The sequence below is a fragment of the Balaenoptera physalus genome, assembly GCF_965194825.1.
Source record: "Balaenoptera physalus genome assembly, chromosome: 3".
NCBI classification, from domain to species: Eukaryota; Metazoa; Chordata; class Mammalia; order Artiodactyla; family Balaenopteridae; genus Balaenoptera; species Balaenoptera physalus.
In genome coordinates this window covers 142,658,701-142,671,317 of record NC_138890.1, presented here as the reverse complement: position 1 = coordinate 142,671,317, position 12,617 = coordinate 142,658,701, and the positions used below count along the sequence as shown (strand labels likewise).

At 42.6% G+C, this 12,617-nt stretch overlaps 1 protein-coding gene across 6 annotated transcripts in view; it reads right to left on the bottom strand.

The window, feature by feature from the left end:
- OXCT1 (3-oxoacid CoA-transferase 1) overlaps positions 1-12,045 on the bottom strand; it is a 160,859-nt gene extending 148,814 nt beyond the window's left edge. The window contains exons 1-4 of one of the 6 annotated variants that reach the window (XM_082454521.1): positions 11,793-12,045; positions 7,753-7,861; positions 5,931-6,021; positions 436-571 (exon numbers count right to left, since the gene is read on the bottom strand). In XM_082454521.1, coding sequence (XP_082310647.1) covers positions 436-571; positions 5,931-6,021; positions 7,753-7,861; positions 11,793-11,870 — 414 coding nt within the window. In that variant the 5' untranslated portion in view covers positions 11,871-12,045. The remainder of the gene's footprint in view (positions 1-435; positions 572-5,930; positions 6,022-7,752; positions 7,862-11,792) is intronic. The other 5 variants (XM_082454522.1, XM_082454523.1, XM_082454524.1 and 2 more) reach the window with 5 other exon arrangements.
- Positions 12,046-12,617: the final 572 nt, after the last annotated feature.

The window sequence follows — 12,617 nt, the reverse complement described above, 5'->3', positions numbered from 1 at the left end:
CTCTCTAGACACCTGGGCTCTGATCCCAGCACTTACTCTGTGATGTAGTCCCTCCATGGCCTTTACTTTCTTATGTCTCAGCAAGACCAGATTCCCCACAAATTTCTAATTCTGTGATTCATAGGAATTGACTTTTAGGACAATCCTCAAACATTCCAGCAATTTCTTTTGCACGCTCCAGTGAAATATACATTATAGTGCCAAACTTAAAATTTTATCCTGAAGCCTAGATATTTTCACCTTCTTTTTCAGTGCACAGCAACAAAATATTAGTCCTCTAGCAATCAAGAGGTGTGACCTGTAAACAAATTTCCTTGGTTTGGCAAAAGAGCATTCTACCTTACCTCTCTTACACAATGAAATTTCTAGGAGGAAAAAAGTAAATTTTAAAATAAGTTAGTATTGTACAAAAAAAAAAAAAAGAATTTTTTTTACCTGAGGTGTCAGCTCTACTTCTAATTCACCAGATAAATACTGTCGTTCAAATTCTGCATTTTCACCCACATACGAAGAGATCATGCGTTTTATCTGCTTGGATCGAAGTAAAAGGCCCAAACCAAAGTTGTCAACCCTAGAAGGAAAATGCAAGCAGCTTACAATCAAAGGGACATCTGATAGAACATTAATATCACTTACATTCAAAAACTTGAAATTTTATATGACAAACCACTCACATTTCTCCTAACAACCTCCTTTTCTCCCAACTTCGACTTCACTCTCCCTCCTCATTTTTCTCATGCCCCCAAGTGGCCATTCCCACTCAACTAACTCTTTCCTAATTCTCAGAATGTATCATTTCCAAGCCTCTAACCTCCCCCCAACTGTCCTGACACACTGAATATCTTAAAGTAGTTCAGGTAACAGGTAACTGTCAACCTCCTGATAGACCTGTTTTATAGTCCTAGCTTCCACTATTGAATCTAATAACATTTCCCACCCACCATGGGTGTAAAAGAAATACCTGCATGATTTATTCTTACTTGGTTCAAAAGAAAACTAAAGCCTAAATAACAAGTAATTTCAAGAGTGCATTTTTGAGATGTGAGAATTCCCTGAAGATTGATAATACACTTGTCCACTAGAGGGCTACAAATCACTAAAAAGTCGCTCTTGCAAAACATTACACAAAATGCTTTACGTTTTTTGTTTGTTTTTTACCTACTGCTAATAATATCTAGCTAGGCCTTCAGTTCTTCAGGTAAACAATTCTATTCCCCTAAATTCAGCTCTATCTGCAGCCTTCCTCATCTCACCTGATGACGGCCCCATCCTCACTACTTCAGAACAAAATTCATGGTGTGATCTCTGACACACACATTCCACAGCAACTTTATTGGAAAATCCTGACTCTACCTTCAGAATCTATCCAGAATCTGAGCATTTCTCACTCCCTCTCTGGGACTGGCCCATCTCTTGCCCGGATACTGCAGTAACCTTTCTTGTTTCTACTCCTGCCTGCTACGATCTCCTCATAAAATGACAGCCAAAAATACAAGTATAAAATAAAATACGTCAGATCATGTCACTGCTCTGCTCAAAACCCTGCCTTGGTACCCATTTATTTAGAGTAAAAGCAAATGTCTCTAGAGTGGCCTGCAAGGCCCCCTGGGATGGGATGGGATGCCCTTTCACACCTCTGACCTCATTCCTCCCATTTTCCTTTTTGCTCACTTCTCTACCTCTGCTGGCCTCCTTACAGTCCCTCAAACACACCAGACATCCTGTCTAGGGGCCTTGAACTGGCCTTTCCATCTCTCTTGGAAACTCTTCCTCCAGATAGGGTTCTACATAAACATCTGTTGACCATTTGTCAAATGAATTTATTGCTTGATTTCACTTTCCCCCTCCTCACTGGCTCCTCTGTGATAAAAATGAAAATCATCAAGTCTTCATGCTGGATATTTGCTATGTGTCCCTCCGGATCCATTCTCCAACCTCTAGCCTGGGGCAGCTGTCCTGTGTAGACTGAATCATGGGGTGCCCTGCCCTCTGGCTTCTGACTGGGCCCATCCACTGCTGATTGGGTTCAGCCAGTGTAAGGCACCACCAGGGCGGTGGGGGGGGGGGGGTGAGGGGAGAATGGTAGCAGGACATCTATTCCCTTGGCTCTCTCCCTGGCAGGCTGCAGCACATTGGATAGCCCTCTCCCTAAGGCTTTCTTCTGGGTCCAAACAGCCCCCTCCCCTCATCCCATCAGGCCCAGGGCTGGAGGAAACAGCTCTCCACTGTTAATAATACTCTTGGGTGGGAATGTAAATTGATACAGCCACTATGGAGAACAGTATGGAGATTCCTTAAAAAGCTAAAAATAGAACTACCATATGACCCAGCAATCCCACTACTGGGCATATACCCTGAGAAAACCATAATTCAAAAAGAGTCATGTACCAAAATGTTCACTGGAGCTCTATTTACAATAGCCAGGACATGGAAGCAACCTAAGTGTCCATCATCGGATGAATGGATAAAGAAGATGTGGCACATATATACAATGGAATATTACTCAGCCATAAAAAGAAACAAAATTGAGTTATTTGTAGTGAGGTGGATGGACCTAGAGTCTGTCATACAGGATGAAGTAAGTCAGAAAGTGAAAAACAAATACCGTATGCTAACACATATATATGGAATCTAAGACAAAAAAAAGGTCATGAAGAACCTAGGGGTAAAATGAGAATAAAGACACAGACCTACTAGAGAATGGACTTGAGGACACGGGGAGGGGGAAGGGTAAGCTGTGACAAAGTGAGAGAGTGGCATGGACATATATACACTACCAAATGTAAAATAGATAGCTAGTGGGAAGCAGCCGCATAGCACAGGGAGATCAGCTCGGTGGTTTGTGACCACATAGAGGGGTGGGATAGGGAAGGTGGGAGGGAGGGAGACTCAAGAGGGAAGAGATATGGGAACATATGTATATGTATAACTGATTCACTTTGTTATAAAGCAGAAACTAACACACCATTGTAAAGCAATTATACTCCAATAAAGATGTTAAAAAAAATTAAAAATAAAAAAAAAATAATACTCTTGCACTTGGGGGCCATTTTTAAGTAAAATAAGGGTTCCTTGGACACAAGCACTGCGATACAGATCATGGATCTGATAACCGAGGATACGGCAACAGTGGATCTGATGACCATGGATCTGATAACCGGGGTGGCTACTAAGTGACCAACTGGAGGGGTACACTGGACAAAGGTATGATTCACATCCAGGGCAGGACAGAGCAGGAGGGCCCGAGACTTCATCACACTACGCAGAATAGCCTGTAATTTAAAACTTATGAATTGTTTATTTCTCGAATTTTCCATTTAATATTTGCAGACCAAGGTTGACCATAGGTAACTGAAACCACATAAAGCAAAATCATGGATAAGGGAGGACTGGTGTACATATTACCTGTCAGTATTTATTAGTCTTCTACATGGAAGTGGGGCTGCCCTTGGAGTTGTCTAAATCCCCACCTTCAAGAACTGTAATCCAAAATTACCTTGTCACGAGGAAATGAAAATAACTAATATAGCACACCTATCCTTCCCTTGGCTCTGTGATTTAATTGGTTGCTATATAGCATATCATGAAACTTTTGGTTTATACAGGCTTGTAATTCATATGTCAAAGTCTTCCAAAAATCAAAGGAACAACTGCAATTTTCCTGCCTTCCTAATCAATCCATATCAAAGTATCAATTCATCTGAATGATCCTAAGGTAGGGTTTGTCCTATCAAGACTAACAGTTAATACTCCGTAGCAAAGTAAGTGGTACCTCAGGCCAACAGGTCTTAGTGATCATTAAAAGCAAATAAAACAAAAGCAGACAATCAGGAATCCTGAGCTTTGGAAAGACTTCCAATTCAGGCAGAACTTATATAGATGGAGTCTTTTTCTAAAGAAGAAAATAGCCATTACTCCTTTTTTTTTTATAGTTGATTTACAATGCTGTATTAGTTTCAGGTGTACAGCAAAGTGATTTGGTTATATATTCATATACATTCTTTTTCAGATTCTTTTCCATTATAGGTTGTTACAAGATATTGAATATAGTTCCCTGTGCTATACAGTAGGTCCTTGTTTATCTATTTTACGTATAGTAGTATGTATCTGTTAATCCCAAACTCCTAATTTATCCCTCCCCTGCCCCCTTTCCCCTTTGGTAACCATAAGTTTGTTTTCTATGTCTGTGAGTCTATTTCTGTTTTGTAAATAAGTTCATTTGTATCATTCTTTTCAATTCCACATATTGGTGATGACCATTACTTCTAATTCCATGTTCTCTACATTTACCCAACAACTCAAACCATGTCGTTGGTTCTCCAATAAAGTGATGCTAAGTTGTCCTCATTTATCTGACTCTAAGGATCAAAACAAAGCCCTCATCCCTATAGACCTCAAGGATTTAAACTCCTCTAATTATGAGAATCAACTGCCAATGAGGATGTGCAAAGTGCCTTCTTTGAGTTCAAGGAAGTAGGTTATCGGTACCTACTCTGCATCGAGAATTTACATTGATCTACACCACTCCTTGTAAGCACTGAGCTAACAGGAAAACCCAACCAAGTACTGATAATCAAAAGTATTTTTAATAAATATAAAGTCAGCTCAAAGGGCACAGGATGTGTTTAAGAAATGTCAAGTGATCATGAACAAGTTACTTCCCTGATTACAGACGAGTTTCCCCTGTTAAATGAGGGAACTGGAACAGATGATCTCTACAATCCCGTCCAGCTCCAACTCTCGGTGATTCTGAGACTACAGGCTAAGCATAGTAGGAAATAGAAAACTACTCTAGGGACTTCCCTGGCGGTCCAGTGGTTAAGACACTATGCTTCCACTGCAGGGGGCACACGTTTGATCCCTGGTGGGGGAACTAAGATCCTGCATGCCGCGTGGAGCAGCCAAAAAATAAATAAAAAGAAAAAAGAAAACTACTCCAAGTAACAGGATTGGCCTGTAATATACATCAGAGATAATAAATACAATTCAGTACACAAAGAAAGGCTAACCATCTCCAAAGGAATTCAGAAAGGGGAAAGATCAATGAAGGCTAGAGCAGTTCTATAATTAGCTAGGGCTTCTTCTGTAAGATGGGAAAGATGTGGATAGGCAGAGAAGTGGAGAGCCTTCCAAATGAAAATAATAGCATAAATAAACTCAGCAAAGGAAAAAATGAGCACAAATGTAGACCAGTTTTGTTTCCTAAATAATCTGTGCTATTTCTTCTAAATTGCATTTATGATAACAGACTAAACTTCCAATTCAGTTAATTTCTTTAATTTTTAAGATCTTTAAAGTCTTTCATTGTTAAAAGAGAACTGACAATTTACCATTTTGCACAAAAATAGCTTTTTCCTTGATAACGAAATATATCTTAATATGCAGGCCATTCATCATTAAAATTTTATGGCTCAGTTTTCACCATTTTGATATGTGAGCCTACTGTCTTAAGTGCCAGCTGCATACCCTCCTCCTTTTACCAAAACCAGCAACATTTGTAATGACTGATGCTATTCTTTATGTATCATCTAGGGTAAGGGCATAGCCAAAAGAAAAGACTTGAAACAGATTTCAAATGGATGTCCATCTTCCTTTATAAATAAAGATCTACAATAACATACAACATAAAGGAACATCTTTAAATTTTAAAATGAAGGACTCAATTTGAACATACTTTTTTTTTTTTTTTTTTTTTCATTGCAGGATCTTGGTTTCCCTGACCAGGGATCAAACCCATGCCCCCTGCAGCGGAAGCGCGGAGTCTTTACCACTGGACTGCGGCGGAAGTCCCAATAAACATGATCTTTTGATCCTTGAGCATATTGCTCTTGTCAATAGGGAAATTTTTCATTTCACTGATAGACTTCATTTCAATATCATGGAGGACTGTCATTTCTTTCAAGCCAATTGTTTTAAAAATGCACGCTTACCCTGCATTGTTGCTGACTGCAGTTAGTCCTTTTACTCCAGTCTTTAGCAAAGCTCCTATAAGATTCTCTGGAATTCCACATAACCCAAAACCTATAATGAGCCAAAAAGATAAACAATTTGTGGAGAGGGTAACGTTCTTTTAGGGAAATGTATGTGTCATTCTTTTTAATAAAAAAGAAAATATACCAGCACATTATTAGACCTACTAAGCAAAATGCACAGGCATATCTCAGCAACTTAATAAATAGTCATACACAACAAAAAGATCAAATTCCTGGTGCCAGGAATTTGAGGGGACGGGGGAGATGAATACACAGAGTACATAAGTTTTTATGAGCAGTGACATACTTTGTATGACATTAAAATGATGGATATATGTCATTATACTTTTGTCCAAACCCATAAAACATGCAACACTATTCACTTCGTTAAAGTGAACCCTAAGATGAACCGTGGACTTGTTGATTATGATGTGCCAAGGCAGTTCATCCCTGGTTTAAAAAAGAAAAAAGCTACCACTCTTGATAATAGCTATGCACGTGTGGGGAGGGGGGTCATGGGGAATTTCTGTACCTTCCTGTCCATTTTGTTGTAAACCTAAAACTGCTTAAAAAAAAGTCTCAAAAGAAAAAAAGAATTAACACTCAGGATAGACATTTTTGGCAAAACTTTTGTTTCACTTATATATGTATACATACTTTATACGTGTGTGTGTTTGTTGGATTGTGATGTAAAATGTGTCTTTTAGATCAAAAAAGTTTGCAGGCCACGTTGGTTAAGTCTACTGGCAAATAAAAGCACAAATAAACCTCAAAAAAAATAAAATAAATGGTCATACAGCTGTATACAAATGTTTTACATCGTGATATAGTACCAGACATCACTGTCAAGTCTTGATTCATAAGTATAAGGCCAAGTGCAATGTGTTAATACGGCTACACGTTGCTCTTCTTGCACTTAACTACATATCTATTATTTTCCCACTTTAAAATTGAACCTTTGTACAGTCACTTTGTCAAGCATGTTTGTTTTATATGCCTGAGTAGATTTTGCAGATCTAGAAGCCTAAGCCAATGACTTTCATTTCTTTACATCTTCCACAATTCCTCAAATGGTATTGGGTCTAAAGTTCAATGACTGCTGAGTTGAATGAATGAAGAGCAGCCTTAAAAATAAGCCTTGATTTTTGTGACCAAGGCCTAGAAATCCAAAGAAATGTACAATATAAGAATTAGGCAGCAAGTTTAATGAGTGCGAGACAGTGGTGCTAAAAGACATTCCAAACAAAGAGAAGCAAAGAACTTGGGAGACTCACTAACAGATAGAGGCATATGTGCTCTCAAACTCATAAAATGAGGAGGAACAAAAGGAGTGGCTAGCTGTGGGCTGATGAGATCAATGAATTCCCAAGAATCTAGGGATTTTTCAAAGCTACTAGTAAGACACCACCGTTTAAGGTGTCAGCTTTTCAAAATAATAGAAAAAGAAACACAAAAGGAAAGAAAAGGTAAAACATAAAGTGCTAAACCTTGTTAAGCTTTCAGGAAGGGGACACTGTAATAAAAAATAGATAATATGTAATAAATAAATAAAAATAAGATAATGAATAAATAACTAAGTAATAAAATAATTGGCATTTCCAATAATTGGCATTTATTAACTAAGTAATAAAATAATTGGCATTTCTAATAATTGGCATTTATTAACTAAGTAATAAAGTAAGTGGCATTTCTAATCTACATACTTTGCCATTGTAATTTCCCTGCTTTGCTAAAAACATAAGGCTGTTACCATAAAAAGAAAAACAATACTATTACTCACCACCAACCAGTACTGTTGCACCATCAGGGACGTCTTTTACCGCTTCCACTGGATCCGTATAAAATTTGGTATGGCGACGTGTGCTGGTTGAAAAGTAGCAAACACATCCCTAAAACATTAAAAAACATTTTTAAGTGAATAAACATTTGGAAACATGCATTTGCTTTCCATGTATAGCGATGTATTCAATTTTTAATCTATACAATTTCACTAGCTCATCTTTGAAAGAGTTGGGCTGTAAGCAGTTCATCTTAAGAGTAGGATGGACATACTCTATCCACAGATTATCACCAGAATCCCCTTATGATCAATATCTTTTATTATATAAGGAAAACTCTGTGTCATTTGCGGCCCCTCAGAAGAGTGAAAGAAAGTAGATAACCTGTATCCTGGGACGCAAATTCACAATATCAGTGTCATCAAGCATCAATTTCTGATAGCAACACAATCAACAAATATTTACTGTGCCAAAATTTATATGCCAAGTTCTGCACTATTTATTTCAATCTATCGATAGTAAGGATTAAGACACAACTGTTGCTCTCAATACTACAAATACTACATATTTGGACCCTGATCCAATCTTGGGTGTCAAAGAATGCCTCCTGAAAAGACAAGTAAAGAACAGCACACCAAAAAACTCATTCCCCTAAGGGGCCTGAAGTTTATGGATGCTGGAGAAAAGTAGCAAACTGTTACCTGCAAGAGAGGCATGATTAGTCTTACCCCAGTGTACTATTTGTCGCAAATCAGGCTATCTAGCGAGCATTCACCATCAGTTTTAAACTGTTTCCCTCTTTACACTTCATCCACAATATGGACAGGAAAAAATGATAAAGTCGATTGTGTTGCAATCAATCACTCATACTCAACATCCTCTCTCCTTTATTCTCATTATATAGTCAACCTAAAAAGAGAGGGAGTAGAGAGAATGACACCTGACTCCTGAGATGTTGCCCCTTAACCAGCCCAACGAGGTTGTAAGCTCACATCCACAGCCTATCAGAGTCTCCCAGACAGAGAACCCGAGGGGGTCAAAGTAGCAGCAAAAATGAGCTCTGTCATTCTTTTCTTCCTCCAAAAACTCCTTTCATAAAAAGTGTCAATTAATACAAAAGAAAATTTAAGAGAACTATACTGAAAGTCAAATGAGATCTGCAAAGGTATAGGTTGCCCAAATGACCTTTGTCCTTTTAAATTTCAACCTTGGCCAAGGTCAGATGAGAAGCGTGGTATACCCTGGCACACTGCCCAAACACGGGGAAGTAAGTAGAGGCGGGGACAGAAAGGAAAGGGCTTGAGTTACAAACAGCTTTCTCCTCTTCCCTATCCTCAAGTAGCAAGGAGTTATTTGATTCTGTTTTAACACACACATACACACAAAAACATATTTTTAATCTTAGAAATTAAAAGTTTGATAGTCTGAATAAGTAGGCTGAGAAATTGAATATTTCCTGCCATATCAGTAAACAAATAATGTCACAGTCACCAGCGATTGCAAGCCCTCCAATGTGAGCTGATGAGCCCTGAAAAAACTCAGGGCTGAAAAGAATACCTACCATCTAGCAGCCATCAGACTGCAGCCACTCCCTGAAGTGAGCCCTGAGGAAACTCAGGATGTGAAAATACAGGCTCCAGATAGCTGAGGTGCATATCAAAGGAATGATTTCAGTGAGCCCGGACTCTCGCATCTTCCCACACAGAGAAAAAAAGTGCTAAATTCCTTAACTTGAGATATCTGGTTTTCTTTATTTAACAACAATCTTTGGACGTTCCCAATTACCTGCTCTTTGTTGCAAAACTTCTAAATATCCTGGCCCCTCCCCTCGCCTCCTCCGAGCAGTTTTTCAGAGTTATCTGAAACGCTGTCTTCTGCGCTGCAGTCCTCATTTTGCCCCAAATAAAACTTAACTCGCAACTCTCACGTTGTGCATATATATATATTTTTTAAGTCAACAGTCTATTTTAGTCGAAGTCAATGGCAATGGCTCTGAAAGTACAGTCCTCAGACCTGAAGCATTATCAACTGGGAACTTATTAATGCAGAGTATGGGGCTCCAGCCAGGACCTACTAAATCAGAAATTCTGGGGATGAACACAGCAATCTATTTAATAAAGCCTCCAGGTAATTCTGATGCAAACTCAAGTTTGAAAGACATGTTTATCATAAATAAAAAGGAAAAAAACCTATCTCATTTTACCTGTTGGGTAGGTTTAGCAGAAAAATTCTCAAGGTTACCACATAAGTTTCCCACAGCGTTCTCTCATCCACCTATGAAAGGTGTTGAGTGTCTATTCTATTCAGGGTACTGTGTAATGTTGAGAGAGACAGAGAATAAGGCATACAATATGGTCTCTGCAAATTTCATCTGGTTATGAAGACAATGTACACACATTAAAAAGTTAAACAAGTACACAAGTGTTAACAGTTAACGCAAGCAGGAGGTAAGGATTTAAGGGCTAAATAAGCAGTAAGAGCCCTAAGTGCCAAGCGCCGAAGGAACACAGGGAAGCTGGAGTTGGACCTATGATAATCAAACCTGAAAGGAGAGATGAGATACAGAAAAACCCGTAATTTGTAGCTCGGCCATCTAAGAAGAGGTTTGCTAGGTTTCGGGAATAGTTTAACAATATACTGAAGAAAATAAGTAAGTTACACTTAGGCAAATAAGTAACTGTCAAAAGAAGGAATGATATTGACCTTGGCCCAAGGATATCGCTGTGTCCTGATTTGCATTAGTTTCAGCGCCCACAGCAATCTGACTGAAGGTCTTCTCTTTTAATAATGCTTTACATATCCAAAGCTATCTGCAATTATCAAAATGCTTCCTAAGAAGCATTTATGAGTAAACCGTTCCAGTTCTAAATCATCCTAGCACTTACCTACGGGGCTTGGTGGCCCCTCTGCGTTCACTGCTCTTAGAGAGTGGACGTGGGGAAGAAGGAAGAGCAATGGGGCGGGGCAGGAGTTCCCTGTGAGTACACAAGTGTGCAAGGCACGCTTTCAAGCTCGGAACTATTACTCAAAACGCTGCTAAGTAAAAACATCACTTTTCCTTGTCTCTTCCAAGGAAAAGGCTCCCGTGGTGATGGACGTAGCCGAGGTAAGCCACCCTCCAAGACTCAGAGCTCTGGCCCTGTCCGAGGACTCGGCATAGGAACCCCGCCGGGACGTGGGCTTACAGGTGGGGACAGAGCATGGGGCAAAAAAAGACTACACGTCAGCCAACAATCGCGGCGCGAATGCCTCAGGATACTACCACTCGTGAAGTGTTTGCAGTGAAGGCGGAACAAGGTTTGCAAAAGGCTTTGAAATCGGAAATCCCGAGGAGCCTCGGAAGAAGGGACGCCGGCGCCCGAAGCCCGCGCTCTAGCCACCGCCTATCCTCTACAGGGTCCTCTGCGCTGGGAGGTAAACGCCCAGGCAAGGGCTCCGGTGCGGGTTCCCGTTCCCACCGCCGAGGTGCGGCGCAGCCCTATCCGGGAGGTGGGGCGCAGCGTTCCATCCCCTTGGCGGTGAACTCAAACCGACCCCTGGCTAGCCCAGCGCTGGGTTCCGGGCCTCTAGAGGCGCCCCCGCCCCGAGATTCCCAAATCGGAGCGCAAACCTACCAGCTACAGCCGTCGCCCCTTGCCCCCTTTAAACAAGCGAACCCTCCTCGTCCCGTTTCGGCCGCCAGAGCCCCTTCCCAGAAGGTTGCCCGCGAAGCGGAGACTCGTGCCCGGGAGGACGCGAGCGAGCCCCGAAGGGCGCGGCGGCGCTGCCAGGCGTCCTCCTGCCCCTCAGCCTCTCCGCGCGCTCCTTTGCCTCGTTTCGCCCCATCGGGAAAGCAGGTGCAGAACCAAGCCAAGGAGGCCATGCGGCAGAGCTGCCAGGCAAGGAAGGCGTCGTCGCGTCTCGGGGCCCTGGGTACTGCGCCCAGGATGCCGGCTCCCGGACTGGAGCGGGTGGGTTCGGGCAGAGGAGAAAACGCTGGCACCACTCGGGGTTTCGTCCGCACTCGTTCGACGCGCGGCCTTGCTCTTCACCCGCACTTTACCTTGGACCAGGCGCCCCCGGGGCGGCGGGCGGAGGCGCAGAACCGCAGGCGGGAGGAGAGGCGTGTGAGAGCCGCCATGGTTGGGTTGGGGGGCGGGCGCAGGCCGGGCCGAAGCGAGCGTGTGAGTGTGTCAGCAGGCGCTGCCCGGGCCTCCGCGTCACCGAACGGGAGGAAAAAGAAGGCGCGCAGGGGGCGGGCTGGAGGCTCAATCGCGCTTCGGTGACGTCCTGGGACCTCCGGGGCCGGGCTCCGGCTGACGGAAAAGAGATGCTGGGAGGGGCCCGCGGCCGGGGCGGGTCGCGGGGAAAGTCCCGGCCCGGCCGCGCTCAGGTGCTTCCTCGCGTCGGGCCTATTCCAGACCGTCGTGTTGCGCGCACTTGCCGCCGCAGCCCCTCGGCTTTGAGCTGCCGCGGGTATCTGTCTTTACGAAGGTCAGAGATAAGCCTTGGCCTAGCGTTCGGGCGGCGCAGGAGGGCCTCTCACGGAGCTTGCTGCTTTTTTATGTCAGTGTATGGCACCTGTGTGGGCTGCGAAGGGGTACCTGCCTGGGGGCCCACCGCCTCTCTTCCCCCCGCCTGGACAGCGTTCCCACGTCTTCCATTTCTCAGTCCCCTCTCCCCACACCTGTCCCTGGCTTGTGTAGAGTTAAGTTTGCTCTGAGAACCTGCCACGAGCCATCTTCCTTGAAGTGTGATCAGGCAGGCCTGGTCAAGATTGTCCCTGGTCAGGAAGGCAAGATTAGGACTGGGCCTCTGGGACCTGATTTTAGCACACCTTCTTTTCCATCCGTATCATCCACGTCTCATTTTTCAGGATCTTTCTGGC